A 22,371-nucleotide genomic window follows, 5' to 3' on the forward strand; every position below is an offset into this window, starting at 1 on the left:
AGCGAACTGGTGGGCAGACCCGGAGTCGCCGCGTAAGCGGGGCCGGCTCAGTGCGGTGCGGCAGGCGCGGCTGTGCGGCAGCGGAAGTCCTTTGTTGCAGCACAGTCCCTGGCAGAGCCAGAGCCTCTCCGCGCAGCCCAGCCCGAACGCCGCGCGCCGCCGCCACTGCAGCTCGCGGCCCCTTCGCCTCCGCCCGCCTTTCCCGTGGCTGATTTGCCTTAAACTCCCTAAAACCTCCGCAGCCCCGGTTCCTGCTGCGGCCGGTGAGTATCTGCCAGTTGTGGGGCTATTTGCGCAACTTTGGCCCGGGCGGGAGGACGCGGGCCGCCGGCCTGGCGGAGTGCGGTGCCGGAGCGGTGCCGACCCGTGCGGGGATCCCGAGCGCGGAGGACGCGCCGCGAGGACCCGGCGACTGGCGGCTGCCGGGCCGCCTGCTCGATCCCGCCGTTCGCCCGCGCGCCTCGTCCGGGACCTGCGGCCTCCGTGGGTCGGAGGCGAAGCCCCGGCGGAGACTAGTTCCCAAATTAGTTACCTTCTTTTCCCTTTCTTTCTCTGCCTTTATTTTTTCTTGGGGAGGGGGGGGGGGAGGGGAGGGGAGGTGTAGACGGGAGGCGGGAGGACCCGGTTGATTGACGTGCCCAGAGCCCGCTTCTCTCAACTTACAGCTGCGGCTCCTCGGCGGGTGGGAGGGGAAGTGTCCCGGAGCCCGAGGCCGCAGACTTGGGCGCGCTCCGAGGGAGGAGGCGTAAGAGCCGTGCAAATTCTTGCCACGCTCTTTTCCACCCCCTCTTGCCGGCACACACGCTTTTTGTTCAGTAAAAAAGTATTCGGTCTCGGGTTTGGGAATTTTCAATGGAAAAGCTGTGTTTCCTGGGAAGAAAGTGCTTTCGATTCCAGTGGTGGGCGCTTGCTAGAAGTTCTGTTCGTGTTCGGTAAATGTGTTGGGTGTAGATCGGGAGTCGTTACCACTAAAATATGTAGGCTTGGGTCTGAGCTCAGCCACACTCTCAGCCTCCCTTTTTTACCTAAGCAACGTGTCCGTATGATCTGAAAGGTTGACATGACCTTTAACAAATTGGGAGCGTCGGGGAGATGTTGATGAAAGTCCTTGATGTTTTCTGGGGACAGTAGGGCATTTGTATGTGTGTAATAATACTCCTAAATCGAGCTTCAGCGTGGTAGGTACGCGCAGATTCTCCATTGGCCTAAGTATATTTCCATACAGCATGTCTCAAGGCAGGAAAACTATTACAGGAACAATTTTCTCCAACCCAAGGACTGGTTCCAGGCTTTTTGAGGCGACTTAGAATCAGTTTCCGAGTTGAAGTTCAAGTCACTTTGGAGCAGAATTGGTGAAGGATGCAGGTCTCATGTTAACTTCAAAGCAATCACCACCTTCTTAGAAACGAAGAAATTAGATTCTATGAAATTTTATCAGTGCAAGTGGATATGATGGGAGAATTGGGATACAAAAACATGAAGGTTGAATGATAGCTGGCCATTCCAACCTCAAAACTTTTACTTTTTTTTTTTCAACGTTTATTTATTTATTTTTGGGGGGGGGGCAGAGAGAGACAGAGCATGAACGGGGGAGGGGCAGAGAGAGAGGGAGACACAGAATCGGAAACAGGCTCCAGGCTCTGAGCCATCAGCCCAGAGCCTGACGCGGGGCTCGAACTCACGGACCGCGAGATCGTGACCTGGCTGAAGTTGGATGCTTAACCGACTGTGCCACCTAGGCGCCCCTCACAACTTTTACTTTTGATTAACTTGCTGGATATCTGGTAAAGTCTCAGTAATAACTGAATGGCTTTGGGAGCTAGATAGGGGCTTCCTCATCTCAGAAAACTGAAGCATAGTGGATGTGAAACTATTTTCAAAGATTAATAAAGACAGTCTCATGTAGAGCCTTTACTTAACATCTTATATTCATTTTAGGAGATTTCTCCATTATGACCAAGTTATCACAGTATAGAATAACTCAAGTTGAGTAGCCTTTTCTGAAGCCTTTCTATTCTTCCCACTCCAATGCGATGGCCTATTTTGGGGAAGTAGTGGGGGAGCCCCGGTGCCTCACTGTCAGAGAAAAAGAAACCATATTTAACCAGGACCTCAGCAGGGCATGAACACAGTCTCAGCCACTTGCTCTTGACCTTGTGTTTTGATTTCACATTAACGGCTAGATTTTTGTACTGTTTCCTTATTCTCTTCTTTTGCCAGGCTCTGGGGATGATAAGTTCATGGAGCTTTTTCAGAGTGTCTCTGTGTTCCTTGCAGCAGCATTTCATATCCTAATGTGCAAGAGAAAAGAAGTGCCTGCTTTCAGGCCTCTCCTCCTCCAGCCAGGAAAGTGCTAAGCCTTTCCTATTAACCTTCTAGGCCAAGGGGGAGGAAACCCTGTGGGATACAAATGTAGAAAAGTGTCCATAGATTTTTATTTTTAAGCTGTAATCTGTTGTCTTCTAAATCAACTGAGGTATGTTTGCAAAACATCTGTTTGAGAGGGCTCTTTGGTCTGTATAGGATGTTTTCTCCTGTTGTTTTTTCTTGTGCTAATGTATTTTGCCCTGAAATATTGGCATTGTTACTCTTATGTACTTTCATGTGAACCAAATTAAATGTGATTCGTGCCTATTTTTTTCTGAAAATGGAAATACTTATTATAAAATCCATGCTGTTTGTAAAAATTCAGCCAATACTAAAGTACATAAAATACAAAAACAAAAATCATTTTGATTCCCACTCCCCAGAGATAATCACTGTTAACAGTCAATTCCTTGTTTAAAACAAGAGAAGGCAACATTTGATCATAACTGTGCTGTTGTGTGTGCTTCAGAACCCTGCCTAAGGATGGCCTGTGATGATTCATGGCCTTATGTTCTCTGTTCACTACTCAGGTTGGTGAGAATTGGCTAGGTGGAGAAAAAGGGAATGTTTCGCTTTGGACTGGTTTAAAATTCTATGATCAAGTAACAGACGTGAGCGTTTAAATATAACAGGGTTGCTATTTTAGGTTTGTCCTTACGAAGTACTTACTGTACTGTGGTAAGCTAGTTCTCACACTTTTTTCATGCTGATGTTGATGTCCAGCTTCTGATGGGTTGATTTCTACTGGCCAAACTCATTAAAAAAAATAAAACCAAAAGCCTCATTTTTGTAGACAGTTTCATAATTTTGTAGTTGGGAAGGAGTGGCTGAATTTGCCATGAAGACCACTGCCAAGATGTTCCTGTGCTGATATGGCGAGAGGGGTCCCTCTTGAATAGTACCTAGAGGTAGCATGCCAAACATCAAGGAAAGAGAATTAGAACAAAGAAGGGGATTCATGACTACAGTTTTTAGATGTGGCGTGGAAGGAGATGGTACATATTTAATATAGATTCTAACTTCTGATTGTGGCTTGTATGGTAACTACAGGGGCTCTTAGTCAAAGCCCAGAGTCATTTATGACTTAGCCTGGCATATTCAAGAAGAATGCATGTGAAGTAGCTGATGATGCTCTGAAAACAAAGCCCCAAAGTAGTACATAGAAGTTTAATCACACCATTGGTTATTTGATAGTGTTGGGGACACTGGTCTTTTTACACTACTTTGAGTGTAAAATCATTTTCAGGGGCACCTGGGTGGCTCAGTCGGTTAAGCATCAGATTCTTGATTTTGGCTCAGGTCATGATTTCACAGTTCATGAGGTTGAGCCCTGCCTCAGGCTCTGTGCTAACAGCACAAGCCAACGTGGGATTCTCTCCCTCCCGCTCTCTCTGCCCCTCCCCGACTCCCACTCATGTGTGTACACTTGCGCTCTCAAAATAAATAAATACACATTCAAAAATCGTTTTCCAAATAAAATTGGGAAATTGAAGCATTAAAGCCCCAACCAGATTTTCCATTTGTTGTCTATGTAAGATACACATAATCCTTTTTAGAGCTAACTAAAGAGCTCCATCCCCGCTGTATGTCTTTAGTATTGGGCTGGGGGGGGGGGGGGCTTGCTCTGATGGACGGTGGGAGGCAGCAGATGGAAGAGGAGATGCGGAAGGGGCAGGGCGTTCTGCCTACAATGTGGGGCTATGTGAGAGTGGGTGACTGGGAGGCTTAGCATGTTCCAAAGGGGCACTTCAGTTAATAGTCATTGCCATGGAGAGTTGTTGTCTGGTTTATTTATTTAAAAAAATTTTTTTTTAACGTTTATTTATTATTGAGAGACAGAGAGACACAGAATGTGAGCAGGGGAAGGATCGAGAGAGGGAGAGACATAGAATCTGAAGTAGGCTCCAGGCCCTGAGCTGTCAGCACAGAGCCCGACGCGGGGCTCAAACTCACAAACTGCAAGATCACGAACGGAGCTGAAGTCGGCCGCTCAACCAACAGAGCCACCCAGGCGCCCCGAGTGTTGTCTGGTTTATGAAAGCTGAAACTTAGGGCCCTGAAGCAAGAGTTCAGAGTTTGAGTCCCACATCCTACTTACAAGGTGAGCACCTGAATATCAACCATTAACATTCAGAAAATGAGGATAATAACAATACCTATCTCAGGATTGTTGTGAGAATCAGTTGTATGATGTATGGGCAATTGCTTTTTAAATTTTTGACCACCATATAAAAGCTGCCATGACTGAAATAATACAAAAAAAATGGACACCTGGCTGGTTCAGTTCATGGAGCATGTGACTCTTGATCTCCAGGTCATGAGTTTAAGCCCCATGATTGTAGAAATCACTAACAACAACAACATTGAAGAAATTACTAACAACAACAACCACAAATTGGTAGGCAAAATAAAATTTACCTTCTTCAACATATTCAATCAAGACTGATCGAATATTAACTAAATGCCAGGCAATCCTTAGGGGTCGGGATACAGTGATGACGAAGACAATGCCTTGATCTCGAGCTTACAGCAAAACAAAATTATATAATTGTAATTGTAATCCCTGCCAAGAGAGTGTGGTGGACACAGCATCCTATAGTTGTAGATAGGGGCTGTTTTAGAACAGAGGGCATCTGCATTTTGCATTACCCTAGGATCAGGAAAAGAATTCCCAAAAGAGTGACTGGACATCAAAAAGGTTCTAAGCAAAGGGAATCACATATATGAAAGCACGAAGGCCTTTGCTGTGGTAGGTCCTTTGGGATGAAGGGGAATCTTAAAGCTTAAATAGATTTAATGCTTAAAAAGGGAGTTAAGCTTCTTAGAATGAACATAGTTTTTATGATACTTTTTTTATTGGTTTCATTTCATGGACTTTTAATTAGATAAGAGTGAACTTTTCAGGGTTTGGGTTGGACTTAAACAAGAAAAATGGGGTTATAAGTGGAGAAATTGGAGACAATACAGTTTGAAAAGTCGGGTGGATCTGCCGGGCGGGGGAAGCCTGGCCAGGACTTCCCATTGTTCTAGAACCGCCTCTCTTGCTGCTCATTCAGCAGCACTTAGTGAATACTTACTATGTTGCACAGAAACAAGCTAACGGCCTTGTCTTCAGGTTGCTCCTCCTAATCTAGTGGGGAGACCTTCCCACAGACGCACAGATAACTGCGGTAGCCAGTTCTTATTTAGCATTTACTCTGTGACAGCCACTGCCTTGTGATAACTCTAAACACTAGGAAGGATTATCATCCCTTCTCAGATGAGAGAATTGAGGTACACATTGCTTACGGACATGTTCAAGGTCACACACCTAATAAGTGGCAGAGCCGGAATTTGGACCCAGGCGATCTGGTTAGTCTGTGCTTTTTAACACCTACTTTACGTTGCTGTTCTGATGATTAAAACATAGCGTAATAAGTGCAAAATAAGGAGATGATGCAGAGTAATATCAAAACCTAAAATAGTGGGAGAGGGAGGTGTTACAGAAGGCTTTCTGGAGGAGGTGATACACTGTTAGATATGTGGGAGGTTCAGGCAGAAGAACCAATCAATCAGCTTGAGTAAAAATGGAGGTAAGAAATGCATTCAAGAGGAGTGGGGGGACAAGCAGTGTTGTGCTGCTTGAGAATGGAGTTTGAAGCAAGAAGTAGCCAAACATAAGACTAGATGGGTGGGCATGGACGGCTCAGTATGCTTTGCTAAGGAGTTTTTACTTTTTAGCCTGAGGATATGTGAAGGGAGGCATAGATGGTACGATTTGTGTTCTTTATGAATCATTTGTTGTAATAACTCAGGAGTGATGATGGAGACCTCAGGAGGGCAGGGAAGGTAGGGATGGAATAGAGGAGTAGATCTGAGAAACAGAAAATTGGTGAGACTCGACAGTTGACTGTTAAGGGTGGGAGAAGTCCCAGGTGACTGGCAAGTAGCCTGGGTGATTGGTGCATGGCAGTGCCTGCTGAGACAGAGAATACAAGGGGGAGGGGCAGATTTAGGTGGGTCCCCAAAGTCACAGAGGTACAGATATAAGTTCTAAAAAATGAACCCCAAAATTACCAAGAATACCAATGCCACGTGCAAAAAAAGTGACTTCCTGGTAAAAGCTGCCTTTTGCTGAGAGGCCTGCTGTTCACACAGTGCCCTCTAGTGGTCGGAAGATGCCATGTTGCCTCTTTGAACAGATCAAAATGTAGAGATGGCCTGGAGTAAATACTTTTCCTCTTCTACTTCTGGAGGGAGAGAGAAGTATTCCAGAAGCCACTATGTTCCCTTTGCTTTCTGTGTGGACAAATTTATTTCCTAGACCTAGGAACAACTCACTTACTCAGAAGTTAGTTGGTTGGCTACCTCACTATCCAGTGCCCTGGCCAGAAACAAGAGTAATGGCAATTTGTTGCCTATGAGCGATCAAAATAGATGAAACATCAGGTCATGATCTCACGGTTCATGAGTTCAAACCCCACGTCGGGCTCTGTGCTGACAGCTCAGAGCCTGGAGCCTGCTTCGGATTCTGTGTCTCCCTCTCTCTGCCCCTCACCCACTTGCACTCTATTTCTCTCAAAAATAAATAAAAACATTAAAAAATAAAATAGATGAAACAAAGTGCAGGAACTAAACCCTTATCTTACAGAACATTTCCCTTAGGTCCTCTCAGAAAATTAAATTATGTAGATTCAGTCTCAATGAGTTTTTGTCTAATTTCTTAACCCCTAACGGGTTGCAATGGTGGGCAGCAGGAGATCAGCACCCGTTTTAGAAGTGATAGCTGTTGGCTTGACAAGCAAGACAGAATACTAACCAGCCAGCAAACCACAACCTCCAAAAGCACAACAGTTTGAGGCCATTTTGTGTAGGTGCAAACAACCCTTGCCAGTTTGAACAGCTGTGTTTTAGCAAAACACAACTGATGCAGAGCATAGGGCAGAGAGGTAGTTGGTGTTGCACTCGGGGTTGCAGAACAGGAGGAAGAGCCCTGGACCAGGATTGAGGAGATGGGGACCTTTGCTGTCAGCCACTACAACTGGAGGTGATCTTGAGTATGTCTCTTAACCTCTTAGGGCCTCACTTTGCTTTCTCATGTGTAAAGCATCAGGTTGAACTTGATCGCTTTGTAAAATTCTATGAAGTATGTTCACAATGATGACATTAATATTTAAGAAAAATTGTATTGTGCTTGACTGAAAAGACAAGAAGAAATTGTCATCTCTGATTTATTTAAAACAAATTTTTTTTAAGTTTATTTATTTTTGAGAGAGGCAGAGCATGAGTGGGGGAAGGACAGAGAGAGAGAGAGAGAGAGAGGGAGACACAGAATCTGAAGCAGGCCCCAGCCCCGGAGCTGTCAGCACAGAGCCCAGTGTGGGGCTCGAACTCACGGACCATCAGATCATGACATGAGCCGAAGTCGGTCACTTCACTTGATCGACTGAAGCCACGCAGGCGCCCCTGGTCTCTCATTTGTATGAGAATCCCGTAAGGAGTATGAGTATCCCTATTCTATAGATGAGAAAAGCAGGTTTAGAGAGGTAAAGATGTTTCCTCATAGCGAAATAAGTGGTGGAGTTCGTATCCAAACCTATTGGTGCCTGCTTCCTGGGCTCTTACTTAATACTTTCATTTGCCAAGCATGCATTAAGTACCAACTATGTGGGGGACGTGTGTGCTGGGCACAGGGAGCATGAGAGCCTTGAAGTCTCATCCTTAGCCTTTTGGGTTCAGTGTAGTATGCATTGTTGTATGATACCTCTGTTAGTGTAAATGATAAAAGGCATGCTCTGGCACTGTTGGGACTAATGTAAAGCTCCATTAGGGTTTTAAAAGACTTTAGGGTGTGAGCATAGAACTGACTCACCATTTATAGCATTGTTTCTATGGGAATATGTGTTTCAAGTTCCAAAGAACTAACTTAAAAATAAAGTTTTGGAACATAACCCAATTATAATTTCAGAACTTCCTGTGCTAAGTACTGAATTTACAGTCTAATAGCCAGCCAGAATGCCTGTTCTAAAAAGTGAATAAAATTGTCTAAACTTGATCGTGTCTGTCATGTAAGTGCCTTGAAGTGAAACTTTTTACCTTTGCGAGCATCTACAAAACTGGTTCTGCCTGGAAATTTCAAGAAAACCTAAAGAACTTCATTAAGTTTAAATTTAGAGATTGGACTCTATACCCTGGAAAATGGTATTCCAAGAAAGGATTTCACCAGGGTGACCTTATTTTTTACAGGTGGCAAAATCATCGAGGCCAAGAGTCACATTGCCTGTGTTCTCACCTCACCAGGTCCTCTGTGGCCTTACAGAAGTTACATAACGTTGCGTGCGCACACACACACACACACACACACACACACACTCTTAGACTAGAGCCTGACCATCGATAGGAGCGCTTAGCAAGTGTTGGCTATTCCTATCGTTGTTGTGTTACACTTGTCATTCACTCTACCTTCAAAACCTCCATTTACCAGTTTGGTGAAGTGTACCTGTCTTCCGTCCCATTACATCTTCATGCTTTCGTGTGTGCTGCTCTGTATCCCTCTCCAATTATTTACATCCACCCTTGTGCAGATGCCTGCAATGCCTCTCATCTTATTCTCTATTTTTCTCTGTTCTACTCACTCATCAGGTCCTCACTCAAAGCTTCCACCTTTCCTAACGCCCGCTGTTGTAGTACAATCATGCTTTTATTCCCCCCTCCAACTCTTGCTGAACTTTATTCAGTTTGATTTAGTAATTATTCTCAAATTGTTTCTTGGTTTAAAATTTAACCCCTCATTTGTAATTAGTTCTATGTTGACCCTCCTTTTCCACCCTCTACTTCGATGCTTTATGCAATGTTAGGAATGTCGTAGATGTTCAATACACTCTTGATACTCTGCTTTATTAACATGAGAGAGCCCTTTCATTTCATTTCAGGATTTTTAAAAGGATAGTCTATAACCCTCAAAGTAAATCCCTATACACATATCCAATCATAGAAGACACGGAAATAGGTATGAGGAAATGAATGTATATACCTAAATGACCTTTGAGATCCAGAGGTAATTGTTAGTAGTTGAGAGATGGGGGCACTGAATCGAGAGTCTGATGCTAGACTCTGCTGCAGATTCTCACTGAGGCAATGCACGCTGTCCCCGGGGAGGCCTCCGTGGCCTATGGCACACATTACAAAAAGATGATTTGCTTTACAGAAGGAGTCACTCCAAAATTATTGTAAGTGACTTTTTCAATCACTTTATTTTTTTAATTAGTTAATTTTGGGGGAGGCGGAGAGAGAGCAGGAGCAAGCAAGAGTTGGGGAGAGGCAGAGGGGGAGAGAATCTTACGCAGTCTCCACGCCCAGTGCGGAGCTCAATGTGGGACTCAGTCTCACAAGATTGAGATCGTGACCTGAGCCGAAACCAAGAGTTGGACCCTTAACTGACTGAGCCACCCAGGTGCCCCTTCATTCAGTTTATATGCTTATTTATAGGTTCTTCAGTTATCACATGACTAAGGTGGAAGCAAAAGAAACTTTCGGCAAAACTTTTTTCCCAGTTTAAGAGATTGAGTGATGAAGGAAAAGTATTTCTGATACCTTCCTATGTCAGTGAGAAATTTACTGAAATAGCTTGCACAGTATAATTTAGGGGACACGTCTACTGCGTAAGACCAGATGCACGTATACAGATAAAACAGCATTACAGATGGAGTTCAGATGTGGGTAGTCACTTGTGCAAGAGTGCCTGGCCAGTAAATCCTGTATGAGGGACTCATGCCCAGTCCTTGCTGAGTGTTCTTTGCAGAAGGGCACTTAGTGCCCTTTACAAGTGGTTCGTACCCGTTTGAGTGGTCGTATGTCCTTGTTCTGTAATCCTAATCCTAGTACCTACTTTACCACGGTTAACTGTCCCCTTGATGCACTGTTTAACAGTCAGAGATCTTTGCTGTTCTATGAAATAAGAATGTTGGGTCAGATTAGAAGTCTCTAAACTCTAAAAATCTGTGAATATCTAAATTCATATGCTTACTGTGCTTGGCGGCTGTTTTTGAATTTGAGATGAAACTTTCAAACTAAAAATTTTAAAATCCAGCGTAAAATGTGTCGCATCGCCTAACTTCTTTCTTTTCCTGGGGAACTGCATGCACACAGATATCCATCTGGCCTTAGAACTCTTGACTTTGGATCACACTTGAAGTTGTGCTCTCAGTCCCAGCCCTTGACTTCTAGCTGTAATAAATTTGTTTCACTAGTGATATAGCTAGTATATAATATAAGCAATCACAGATTCAGTTATAAAGACAAGAAGAGCTAAATGTTCTTGCACTGTTGATGGGAATGCAAATTGGTGCAGCCACTGTGGAAAACAGATGGAGGTTCCTCAAAATGTTAAAAACTGAACTACCCTATAATCCAGTAATCACATCACTGGATATTTACACACACAAAATAAAAACACTAATTCAAAATGATTCATGAACCCCCAAGTTTATAGCAGCATTATTGACAATAGCCAAGATATGAGGGCAGCCCAAGTATCCATTGATTGATGAAAGGATGAAGGCGATGTGGTATATATACACAAAGGAATAGTATTCAGCCATAAAGAATGAAATCTTGCCATTTGCAATGACGTGGATGGAGCTAGAGAGTATAATGCTAAGCAAAATAAGTCAGAGAAAGACAAATACCATATGATTTTATTTATATGTGGCATTTAAGAAACAAAACAAGTAGGAAAAGGGCAGGGGGGAAGACACACACAAACCAAGAAACAGACTGTCAATTATAGAGAACAAACGTTACCAGAAGGGAGGTGGATGGGGGTAGTGATAGGTGGTGGGGATTAAGGAGTGCACTTGTGATGAGCACTGGGTGATGTATGGAATATTGAGTCACTACATTGTACACCTGAAACTAATATTACACTGTATGCTAACTATACTGGAATTAAAATTAAAACTTACAAAAATAAAATAAATAAAAATAAGAACAGCTAAGATATAAGCAATCCTTTTATTTAAAACGTTTGCAAGCTTTACTATAATGTAAAGTTAACTAAGTTTTAGTAGCATTATTAATATCAAAAAAACTGAAAGGAGGGGCGCCTGGGTGGCGTAGTCGGTTGAGCGTCCGACTTCAGCCAGGTCACGATCTCACGGTCCGTGAGTTCGAGCCCCGCGTCAGGCTCTGGGCTGATGGCTCGGAGCCTGGAGCCTGTTTCCGATTCTGTGTCTCCCTCTCTCTCTGCCCCTCCCCCGTTCATGCTCTGTCTCTCTCTGTCCCAAAAATAAATAAAAAACGTTGAAAAAAAATTATTAAAAAAAAAAACTGAAAGAAAACTTATTTTGGAATTTGAATAAAATTGTTTTTAATTAATTAAATTTACTGTAAATGAATGTAAAAAAATATTTTCAAAAAGGGGGCGCCTGGGTGGCTCATTCATTTGAGGGTCTGACTCTTGGTTTTGGCTCAGGTCATGATCCCAGGGTCATGGGATTGAGTCTCGTGTTGGGCTCCATGCTGAGCATGGAGCCTGCTTGAGGTTCTCTCTCTCTCTCTCTCTCTCTCTCTCTCTCTCTCTCTCTCTCTCTGCCCCTCTCCCCTGCTCACTTTCTCTCTCTAAAAAAAAAAAAAAAAAAAAAAAAAAAAATCAGGGCACTTGGGTGGCTCAGTCGGTTAAGCATCCAGCTTTGGCTCAGGTCATGATTTGCAGTTTGTGAGTTCAAGCCCCACATGAGGCTCTCTGCTGTCAGCCTGGACCTGCTTCAGGTCCTGTCTCCCTCTCTCTTTGTCCCTCCCCCACTCTCTCTCCCTCTCTCTCAAAAATGAATAAACATAAGAAAAGATTAAAAGAATAAGTCAATGAGGTTTTAAATTTTTAATGCAAAAGTCTCACAAGAATTTAGATCCTTCACTCCAGATTCCATGTCCCACCTCTCTTCTTTTTTTGTTTTTTGGGGGTTGTTTTGTTGGTGTTATTAAGCCTTCTCAAAGTTTTTCTGTGTAATAAGTGAGGTGTAATAAGAACAAAATTATTGGTACTAATATGTGAAGGATTGTTATTAAAAGTTGCTCTACTGGGGCGCCTGGGTAGCTCAGTTGGTTGAGCGTTCGAGTTTGGCTCAGGTCATGATCTCACAGTTCGTGGGTTCGAGCCCCCCGTTGGGCTCTGTGCTGACTGCTCAGAGACTGGAGCCTGCTTCGGATTCTGGGTCTCCTTCTGTCTCTGCCCCTCCCCCGCTCACGCTTTGTCTCACTCTTTCTCAAAAATAAATAAATGTAAAAAAAAAATTAAAAAAAAGTTACTCTACTTTTGGGGTGCCTGGGTGGCTCAGTTGGTTAAGCATCCGACTCTTCGTTTCGGCTCAGGTCATGATCTCATGGTTCGTGGGTTCAAGCCCTCCATCAGGCTCTGTGCTGACAGGGCAGAGCCTGCTCGGGATTCTCTCTCTCTCTCTCCCTCTCTCTCTACCCCTCCCCCCACTCATGCTGTCTCTGTCTCTGTCTCTCTCAAAATAAATAAATAAACTTAAAAATTTTTTTTAAAGTTACTCTACTTTTTAAAGTTAGTTTTACTCAGAATGTGGATATTTGCATAATAATATTGATGAAACTACAATTCTAGGTCAGCCTAGAAACTGTAGTCTTAGCATGAATTTTGTTTGGCCTTGAGCTCTCTGAGGGGAAGGTAGGAATGCAGAGACCTGTGAAGACAGTGGGGTTCATACCCATGCCTTTCTGACCCAGAGTCCTGTGTTCTCTCCACAAGAGCATGATGCTCTCTTCCATAGAGAAGGTACTTTACTGAATACGTGTTGAAGTCACTAGTGTAGAAAAAGCCAAAATTCTCAACAATGTATCCCTGAGATTGCAGAATACCTGTGCTATTGCCGATTCTCAGTACTTTATATAGTGCCTGGCGCCCCAGAGCACTCAAGGGATATTCGTTGCATTGACAAATGTGCGTTCAAATGCTGTTGGTGCTCTTGTTCTAGTGTAGTGTTTATATTAACACGGATGCATTTTTACTAACTTCACTGAATCTGATTTTCTCTAGAGAGGTGCCTATCATATTGGTCTTGGATGTACTTGCAACAGTTTTGGTTGCTGGCCGTAAAACTGCTTTCCATTTAGGGGCGCCTGGGTGGCTCAGTCAGTTGAGCGTCCGACTTTGGCTCAGGTCATGATCTCACTGTTCTTGGGTTCGAGCCCCACGTCGGGCTCTGTGCTGCCAGCTCAGAGCTTGGAGCCTGCTTTGGATTCCATGTCTCCCTCTCTGACCCTCACCTGCTCATGGTCTGTCTCTCTCTCTCAAAAATAAATAAACATTTAAAAAAAATTAAAAAAAAAAACCCTGCTTTCCATTTAGGTTAGAAGAGGTCTTGGAACTTTTCAGCTCTTTTTTTTTTTTTTTTTTTAAGTTTATTTATTTATTTATTTAGAGAAAAAGAGAGCACAAGCAGGGAAGGGGTGGCGGGGGGGCAGGGGGTGCAGAGAGAGAATCCTAAGTAGGCTCCTCGCTCTCAGGGCAGAGTCCAACGCCGAGCTCAACCCCATGAACCATCAGATCCTGACCTGGGCCGAAATCAAGAATCGGACGCTTAACCGACAGAGCCACCCAGGTGCCCCTAATGTCTTTATGTCATTATATTAAGCACAGGATATGAAAAACCTGCACATCTTCGCAGATTAACTGCTGGCGTTCCTCCTACTAGACTACTGTTTGGAAGGAAACCTTTTTATTTTTTATTTTATTTATTTTTTTAACGTTTATTTATTTTTGAGACAGAGACAGAGCATGAACAAGGGAGGGGCAGAGAGAGAGGGAGACACAGAATCTGAAACAGGCTCCAGGCTCTGAGCTGTCAGCACAGAGCCCAACGCGGGGCTCGAACTCACGGACCGTGAGATCATGACCTGAGCCGAAGTCGGACACTTAACCGACCAAGCCACCCAGGCCCCCCTAATGTCTTTATGTCATTATATTAAGCACAGGATATGAAAAACCTGCATGTCTTCACAGATTAACTGCTGGTGTTCCTCCTAGTAGACTACTGTTTGGAAGGAAACCTTAAGGTTAGCTGACTAGTCAAACTTAGCTCCTGCTGCTTAGAATATGCATCACCGCCACCACCACTGCCGTGTTACTTCCATTAGTTATCACCCGTCAAGAACTTTACACATTGTTTCTATGAATCCTTGTATGTGATATGTTATTTGACGTATTATCCCCACTTTGAAAGTTCGGGAAATTTGGGGCCAGTGAGGGTAAATAAGTTACCAAAGGCGGCGAAGCTAGATTGGAACTCAGCTCTCTCTGACGCAGAGCCTGTGTTCTTTTCCTTGTACCGTCCCGTCCCGTCCTCATCGACATTTCATCCCTCTTCCGTGCAGGGCATTCGTTATCATCCAGAAGAGTTTGTTTCATTTTTTAACAACTCTTATTAGGAGAATTGTTTTGAGATAACATCTATCCTTCTGCCCCTTTCTCTTTATTATTCATTAAAGTTATCTATGAATCCTACAAAATGACTATAGACCTAGAAATCTCATCCTATGGTGCTGCCACTCTGGAAAACAGTATGGACTTTCCTCAAAAAAATTAAAAATAGAACTACCCTACGACCCAGCAATTGCACCACTAGGTATTTATCCAAAGGATACAGGAGTGCTGATTCGAAGGGGCACATGCACCCCAATGTTTAGAGCAGCACTATTGACAATAGCCAAAGTATGGAAAGAGCCCAAATGTCCATGGACTGATGAATGGATAAAGAAGATGTGGCATATATATATAATATATAATAAATATATATTGTGTATATATATATGTATATATATATATATATGGTGTGTATGCACACACACACACAATGGAATACAACTTGGCAATCAAAAAGAAGGAAATCTTGTCATTTGCAACAATGTGGATGGAATTAGACTGTATTACGCTAAGTGGAATAAGTTAGTCAGAGAAGACAATTATATGATTTCATTCATATGGAGAATTTAAGAAACACAATAGATGAACATGGGGAACATGGGGAACACAGGGAAGCAAAAATAAGATAAATACATAGAGGGAGACAAGCCATAAAAGACCCTTAAATACACAGAACAAACTGAGGGTTGATGGGGGTGTGGAATGTGGGTGATGGGCATTGAGGAGGGCACTTGTTGGGATGAGCATTGGTGTTGTATGTAGGTGATGAATCACTAAATTCTCTTCCTGAAATCATTGTTGCACTATATGTAACTAACTTGGATTTAAATAAAAAAATAGAGAACAAACTGAAGGTTGGTGGAGGCGTGGTGGGTAGGGGGATGGGCTAAATGGGCGATGAGCATTAAGGAGGGCACTTGTTGGGATGAGCACTGGGTGTTGAGTGTAAATAATGAATCACTAAATTCTACTCCTGAAACCAGTACTATGCTATATGTTAACTAGCTTGACTTTAAATTAAAAAATAAAAATAAATAAATAAGTCTAAGAAGCTGTGAGTTCAATAAAGTTAAAGCTTCTTTACAAAAAAAAAAAAAACTCATCCTACAAAAAATGGGCTTGGGGTCAACGTGTGTGTGTGTGTGTGTGTGTGTGTGTGTGTGTGTGTGTGTGTTTCTCACCCTTTGAATAAGAGATTGTTGTTTGGATTTGTTTTATATAATTGTTATTGTTACATAATTTCATATCCTTTGTTTATTTACTTGACTTTCCATCCTGGAAACTTACTCATTTTCTTCTACAGTCTTTGTTCATTAATTTAATTTTTAAAGGCCACACGACAGTGAATTTTAATTTTAGGTAGTAGATTTACCTGGGTTCACTTGCAACTCCCTTATTACCAGACATTTCAAATTATAAATAACATGTTGATGGATATCTTTGTGCATATATTGCTTTTTGTATTTAGGTACATACTAAGCATGCTTCCTCATTGGTTATAGATACCTGACTTATGGAAGGTTGAAATATTGTGCCTATTGACATGCTTGATTTGGCTTACAAAAAGGTACAATGGTTACGATTTTAAGAAGGCGCTAGTCCTCATGATAAGCCACCGTCTTTTTACTAGACTCACTAGATGCATATCCCTGACTAAGCAACTCTGTGTCATTAGGCAGGAAGAACAGGAAGAAGGAGGAGGGATGGGTCTTTAGGTAGTGGGGAAAAAGGGTATGTGATCCAGATATGATCTGTGAAGAACAGATAAAAAGCAAGTGGAAATAAACTGTAGATACCTCTTAATTACCATTGCAAGGATTGAAGGGTTTGGGGACTGGAGAGTGAACATTTAATGTCTCTGAACAGCTTGTTAAATGTTCTTTTTATGCTCAGGTTGTATAGGAACTTGTTTTTAAGTAGAAGATAGTGAAGTTTACGTATACAGATTAAAAATTGAGGCTATGGATTGAGCGTCCGACTCTTGATTTCGGCCCAGGTCATGATCTCACGGTCATGGGATTGAGCCCTCCTGTCAGGCTCTGCACTGAACTTGGAGCCTTCTTAAGTTTCTCTTTCTCTCCCTCTGCCCCGCTCCCCTGCTTGTGTGCACTCTCCCCCCCCCCCCCAACTCCCCGTCCCCATTAAAAAAAAAATTGAGGCTAAAATTGGATCTTATTTTAGTTTTATAATATAATGGATAGGGCTTCTAGTGCTTTTAATGTTTTCGTCTCCTTTACCCAAGGTCAACTCACTACATTAATAATATTTATAGTGGGGGGGCGCCTGGGTGGCTCAGTCAGTTGAGCATCCAACTTCGGCTCAGGTCATGATCTCGCTGTCCATGAGTTCAAGCCCCGCATCAAGCTCTGTGCTGACAGCTCAGAGCCTGGAGCCTGCCTCAGATTCTGTGTCTCCTCTTCTCTCTGCCCCTCTCCCACTCATGCTCTGTCTCTCTCTGTCTCTCAATAATAAATAAATATTAAAAAAAATTTTTTTTTAACCTACAAAAATAAATGGCCAATAAATGGCCAATTTTGTATCACCTATAGCCCCCGCACCCACCTCACTGGATTTTTTTCACGCATAGTTTAGGGTACATCACATCATCTATAAATATGTTAGCGTGTTTATCTAAAAGATAGGGACTCTTTTAACCAAAATACATTCAACACACTTAAATATAAGCAGTGATTCCTTAATACCCGTTACCTAAGTTTTTAATACTCTGTAGTTTAGTTTATGAACTTTCAGTTTAAGTTGTTATTTTATTTACTTTCATTGTTTGTATCCGTCAGGTACTTTTAAACTTTTTCCTTTCAAATCTAGTAAATGTTATTCCCAACATAGTTTGAGGAAACCAAAGTGATGGTTTTTGTTTTTGATACCTTAGCTTGGGTTTCCTTTTTTAACAAAATATTTATTTTGAGAGAGACAGAGCACGAGCATGTGAGTGGGGAAGGGCCAGAGAGAGAGAGAGAGAGAGAGAGAGAGAGAGAGAGAGAATATCCCAAGCAGGCTCCACGCTGAGGGCTTCGATCCCACGAACCATGAGATAATGACCTGAGCCAAAATCAAGAGTCAGATGCTCATCCGACTGAGCCACCCAGGTGCCCCCATTGTGCTTCTTAAAATCAAAGTGGGAAGCTTGACTAAATGGCTATCTTCATCTTCAAATTTAAAAAAGCATTCAGGTATATATTATTGAGTTTTACTACACTGGAATGGAAAACTACGTATACCTTTGTTATAATAGCAAAGTCACACAAGTCGCAAAGTGTGATCAAAATTACTCTTCAGGTGGTTTCTCAAGATATCTCGTCTGACTTTACTATTTTTGTTTTACATAGGTCTCTAATTCATAGAAGATGGCAAAGCCCAGCCACAGCAGCTACGTCCTTCAGCAGCTAAACAACCAAAGGGAATGGGGTTTTCTCTGTGACTGTTGTATTGCGATCGATGACATTTACTTCCAAGCACACAAAGCAGTTCTGGCTGCCTGTAGCTCCTATTTTAGAATGTTTTTCATGAACCATCAGCACAGTACTGCGCAACTGAATCTCAGCAACATGAAAATTAGCGCCGAGTGTTTTGATCTCATTCTGCAGTTTATGTATTTAGGCAAAATCATGACTGCTCCCTCTAGTTTTGAGCAGTTTAAAGTGGCAATGAACTATCTACAGCTGTACAATGTTCCTGACTGCTTAGAAGACATACAGGATGCAGATTGTTCCAGTTCCAAGTGTTCATCTTCTGCTTCTAGCAAACAGAACAGCAAAATGATCTTTGGGGTAAGAATGTATGAAGACACAGTGGCTAGAAATGGCAGTGAGGCCAATAGGTGGTGTGCAGAACCCAGTTCAACCGTAAATACACCACATAACAGAGAGCCCGATGAAGAGTCTTTACAATTAGGTAATTTTCCGGAACCACTGTTTGATGTCTGTAAAAAAAGTTCGGTGTCCAAATTATCTACTCCAAAAGAACGCGTGTCACGACGCTTTGGACGGAGTTTTACCTGTGACAGCTGTGGATTTGGCTTTAGCTGTGAAAAGTTATTAGATGAGCACGTGCTAACCTGTACTAACAGACATTCGTACCAAAACACAAGATCCTACCACAGAATAGTGGATCTTAGAGATGGAAAAGACAGTAATATCAAAGCTGAGTTTGGTGAAAAGGATTCTTCTAAAACATTTTCTACGCAGACGGACAAATACAGAGGAGACCCGAGCCAGGCGGCCGAGGATTCGACTTCAACCCCTGGAAGCAGAAAAAGTAGCACCGTGGAGTCTGAGCTCGCCGGCGAAGAAAAAAGCAGAGCTGCCGAAAGGAAAAGAATCATTATCAAGATGGAGCCAGAAGATATTCCTACAGACGAACTGAAAGACTTTAACATCATTAAAGTTACTGATAAAGACTGTAACGAATCCACTGACAACGACGAATTAGAAGATGAACCTGAAGAGCCATTTTATAGATACTATGTTGAAGAAGAGATCGGTATTAAAAAAAGTGGTAGGAAAACTCTAAAACCTCGGATGTCAATAAGTGCTGAAGAAAGAGGAGGTTTAGAAAGTATGAGGCCCCCTAACAACAGCAGTCCGGTACAAGAGGATACCGAAAATGCGTCCTGTGAGCTGTGCGGACTCACAATCACCGAGGAGGACCTGTCATCCCATTACTTAGCCAAACACATTGAAAATATCTGTGCGTGTGGTAAATGCGGACAGATCCTTGTTAAGGGCAGACAGCTCCAGGAACATGCGCAGAGATGTGGAGAACCCCAAGATCTGACAATGAATGGCTTAGGAAATGCCGAGGAGAAAATGGACATGGAAGAGAATCCTGATGAGCAGTCAGAAATAAGAGATATGTTTGTTGAAATGTTGGATGATTTCAGGGACAATCATTTCCAGATAAACAGTATCCAAAAAAAGCAGTTATTTAAACATTCTGCCTGTCCTTTCCGATGTCCGAATTGTGGCCAGCGTTTTGAAACTGAGAACCTGGTGGTTGAACATATGTCTAGCTGCCTAGACCAAGATGTGTTTAAGAGTGCCATCATGGAAGAAAACGAGAGAGATCACAGACGAAAGCATTTTTGTAATCTGTGTGGAAAAGGATTTTATCAGCGGTGCCACTTGAGAGAACACTACACTGTTCACACCAAGGAGAAACAGTTTGTCTGTCAGACATGTGGAAAGCAGTTTTTAAGAGAGCGTCAGTTGCGACTGCACAATGATATGCACAAAGGCATGGCCAGGTATGTCTGTTCCATTTGTGATCAAGGAAACTTCAGAAAACATGACCATGTACGGCATATGATTTCTCATTTATCTGCTGGTGAGACTATATGCCAGGTCTGCTTTCAGATTTTCCCAAATAATGAACAGTTGGAACAGCACATGGATGTTCATCTGTATACATGTGGAATATGTGGAGCCAAATTTAATTTGAGGAAAGATATGAGATCACATTATAATGCCAAGCATTTGAAAAGAACATAAGTGATTTTCTACTGTACTCACGTTTAGTTGATAGCAGACAAAACACCAAAGCAAAGGATATGAGCTATTTAGAAATTGATTTTATAAGATGAATTGTTGGAGAAAGATCTCAAGGCCCTTTTACCTTTAATATTTTTGTTTAGGATCTTAAGTATCTACATTTTAGATGTTATTAAATGTTTATCATTTTTGTTATTTCTTCATAGAATTCTTTGATTTTAGTTTGTTTTAGCTATGATTAAAATTACTTTTCAATGTAGACTACAAGTGGTTGTTACCCCTTCAATGACTATTAAACTTTAGTTTTTTTTATCATAAGGTGATGACTTTACTATTTCTATGTGGGTTTTTTTTTTTTCTTTGTAAGGTTATCCTGTGAAATTTTAAATCCAACATCATTGGCCATTTGTGTTTATTTAAAAAAACTTTTTAAAGTAATTCTTGGAAACTATCTCATTTGCTATTAGCTTTTTTTTTTTTTTTTTTTTTTTTGGTAAGTTGAACAGTGATTTAGCTACTGTTTATTCCCCCCCCTTTTTTTTTTTATCAATGAAATCCATATTCTTTAATTGACATGCTTGTTAGGCAGGCTAGGTGCATTGACTCTAAACTTGAAGGTTGACATGGGCTCAAACTTGGCCTAAAAAGATTGATGGACCTAAGGAAATTCCTATAAATGAATATTTCCTATAATTGATAAAATATTATCATTTAATAATCACATTTAAAACTTATATTAAGTGTAAAATCCAATGACTTTACCCCACTGGAGAAATTAGTGGGGACATGTCATTTTGTTTTGTGATATTAAATTTAACTATGATAGTTAATTAAAAAGACATATCTTGTATTCATTTAAAATAATTTAAAATATTCTGATTTCTAAAGTGTATTAGTTTATCAATTATTTTTGTTTATAAATAGACTTTAATAGCTCTCTAGGAATATGACATCTAAAGGAAAATGATTTTTCATCTTTAAAATTACATACTTTTGGAACTTAACTTTGAGATTTGAGAAAGCTGCCATGTATATTGATAAATCAAATAAAATAAAGAAATCAATTACAAACCTGGTTGTTCTATAAAAGTAGAGTGTGCAAAAAAATGTCTTGTGTTTTATACTAAGATTTGGAGGAAACGTGTTGTGGCAAATTGCAGTTTATCGCCATGCTTTATTACTATTTTTTTCTGTAAAGGACTACAAAATTTGAGGACTATAAAATAATCACAGAGCATATAAGTAGAAATAGCTTATCATTTTTAGTTAAAGGAGTATCATTGTTAGTTGTTGCTGACACAGGGTCTACCTTGAATTACATGTGAATTAAAACACTGGCACAGCCAACACACCAATAAACACATCTACCGAATAGAATGCCTTTTAATGTGAATTACTTGCATTGTCATACCCTTCTCATAACGCAAGGGGTCTTAGTCTGTATTTAAACATACAATTCTGTAATTATGCACAGTAACTTAACAGCATTGCTCTTTTTGCTTACGTCAGATTTTTAAGCTATGCAAGTCCTATTTTCCTATACAATTTGCATACAAGGAAAAATTGCCAAGAGAATTGAGACACTGACGAACACAGACCTAGCTGAAAGAGAAGGAAGTACTGGAGCACAGTGTGAGCTCGGAGATTTGTGGGGATACAAGTAAGAATAGGATAAGTAAGAAGAGGGACAGTGCAGGTGGCATGTGGTATTAAGATAATGGGAAATAGAGACGGGGGAAATACACTAATAGATAAACAAGAAGTTAGGAGTTTTTTTTTTTTTTTTAAGCCACCTAGCAGAAAAAGCAGGAAAAGTGATTCAGCTAAGTCTTGGACACAGTAGTTTATCAAGGAATTAAATCTGGAGTGCCACTTGAAATATGGTGTATATATTACTGATAAGAACCTGATAAAAGCTCTGTAACAAACCCAGAGACCGTCAGAGGGTTGCGTAACGAGATAAGATAAACTCAACAAATTTCCAAACTATTGATAGAGTATCTCAGTGAACATAATTTTTAGGGGGAATCACTTTTTTCCATGATCTCCACCAAAATCTATTGCAGTGGCTTCCCA

At 41.6% G+C, this 22,371-nt stretch overlaps 1 protein-coding gene across 5 annotated transcripts in view; it reads left to right on the plus strand.

Moving 5' to 3' along the window:
- The first annotated feature begins 125 nt into the window (after positions 1-125).
- ZBTB1 (zinc finger and BTB domain containing 1) overlaps positions 126-22,371 on the plus strand; it is a 28,964-nt gene continuing 6,718 nt past the window's right edge. For 3 of the 5 annotated variants that reach the window (XM_023255766.2, XM_023255765.2, XR_002743149.2), the window contains exons 1-2: positions 126-263; positions 18,136-20,051. In XM_023255766.2, the coding sequence (XP_023111534.1) occupies positions 18,154-20,051 (1,898 nt within the window). In that variant the 5' untranslated portion in view covers positions 126-263; positions 18,136-18,153. Of the gene's footprint in view, positions 264-4,274; positions 4,469-18,135; positions 21,668-22,371 lie in introns of those variants that run through there. The other 2 variants (XM_023255764.2, XM_003987729.6) reach the window with 2 other exon arrangements.

Source organism: Felis catus, chromosome B3 (assembly GCF_018350175.1).
Source record: "Felis catus isolate Fca126 chromosome B3, F.catus_Fca126_mat1.0, whole genome shotgun sequence".
In the NCBI taxonomy this organism is placed as follows: Eukaryota; Metazoa; Chordata; class Mammalia; order Carnivora; family Felidae; genus Felis; species Felis catus.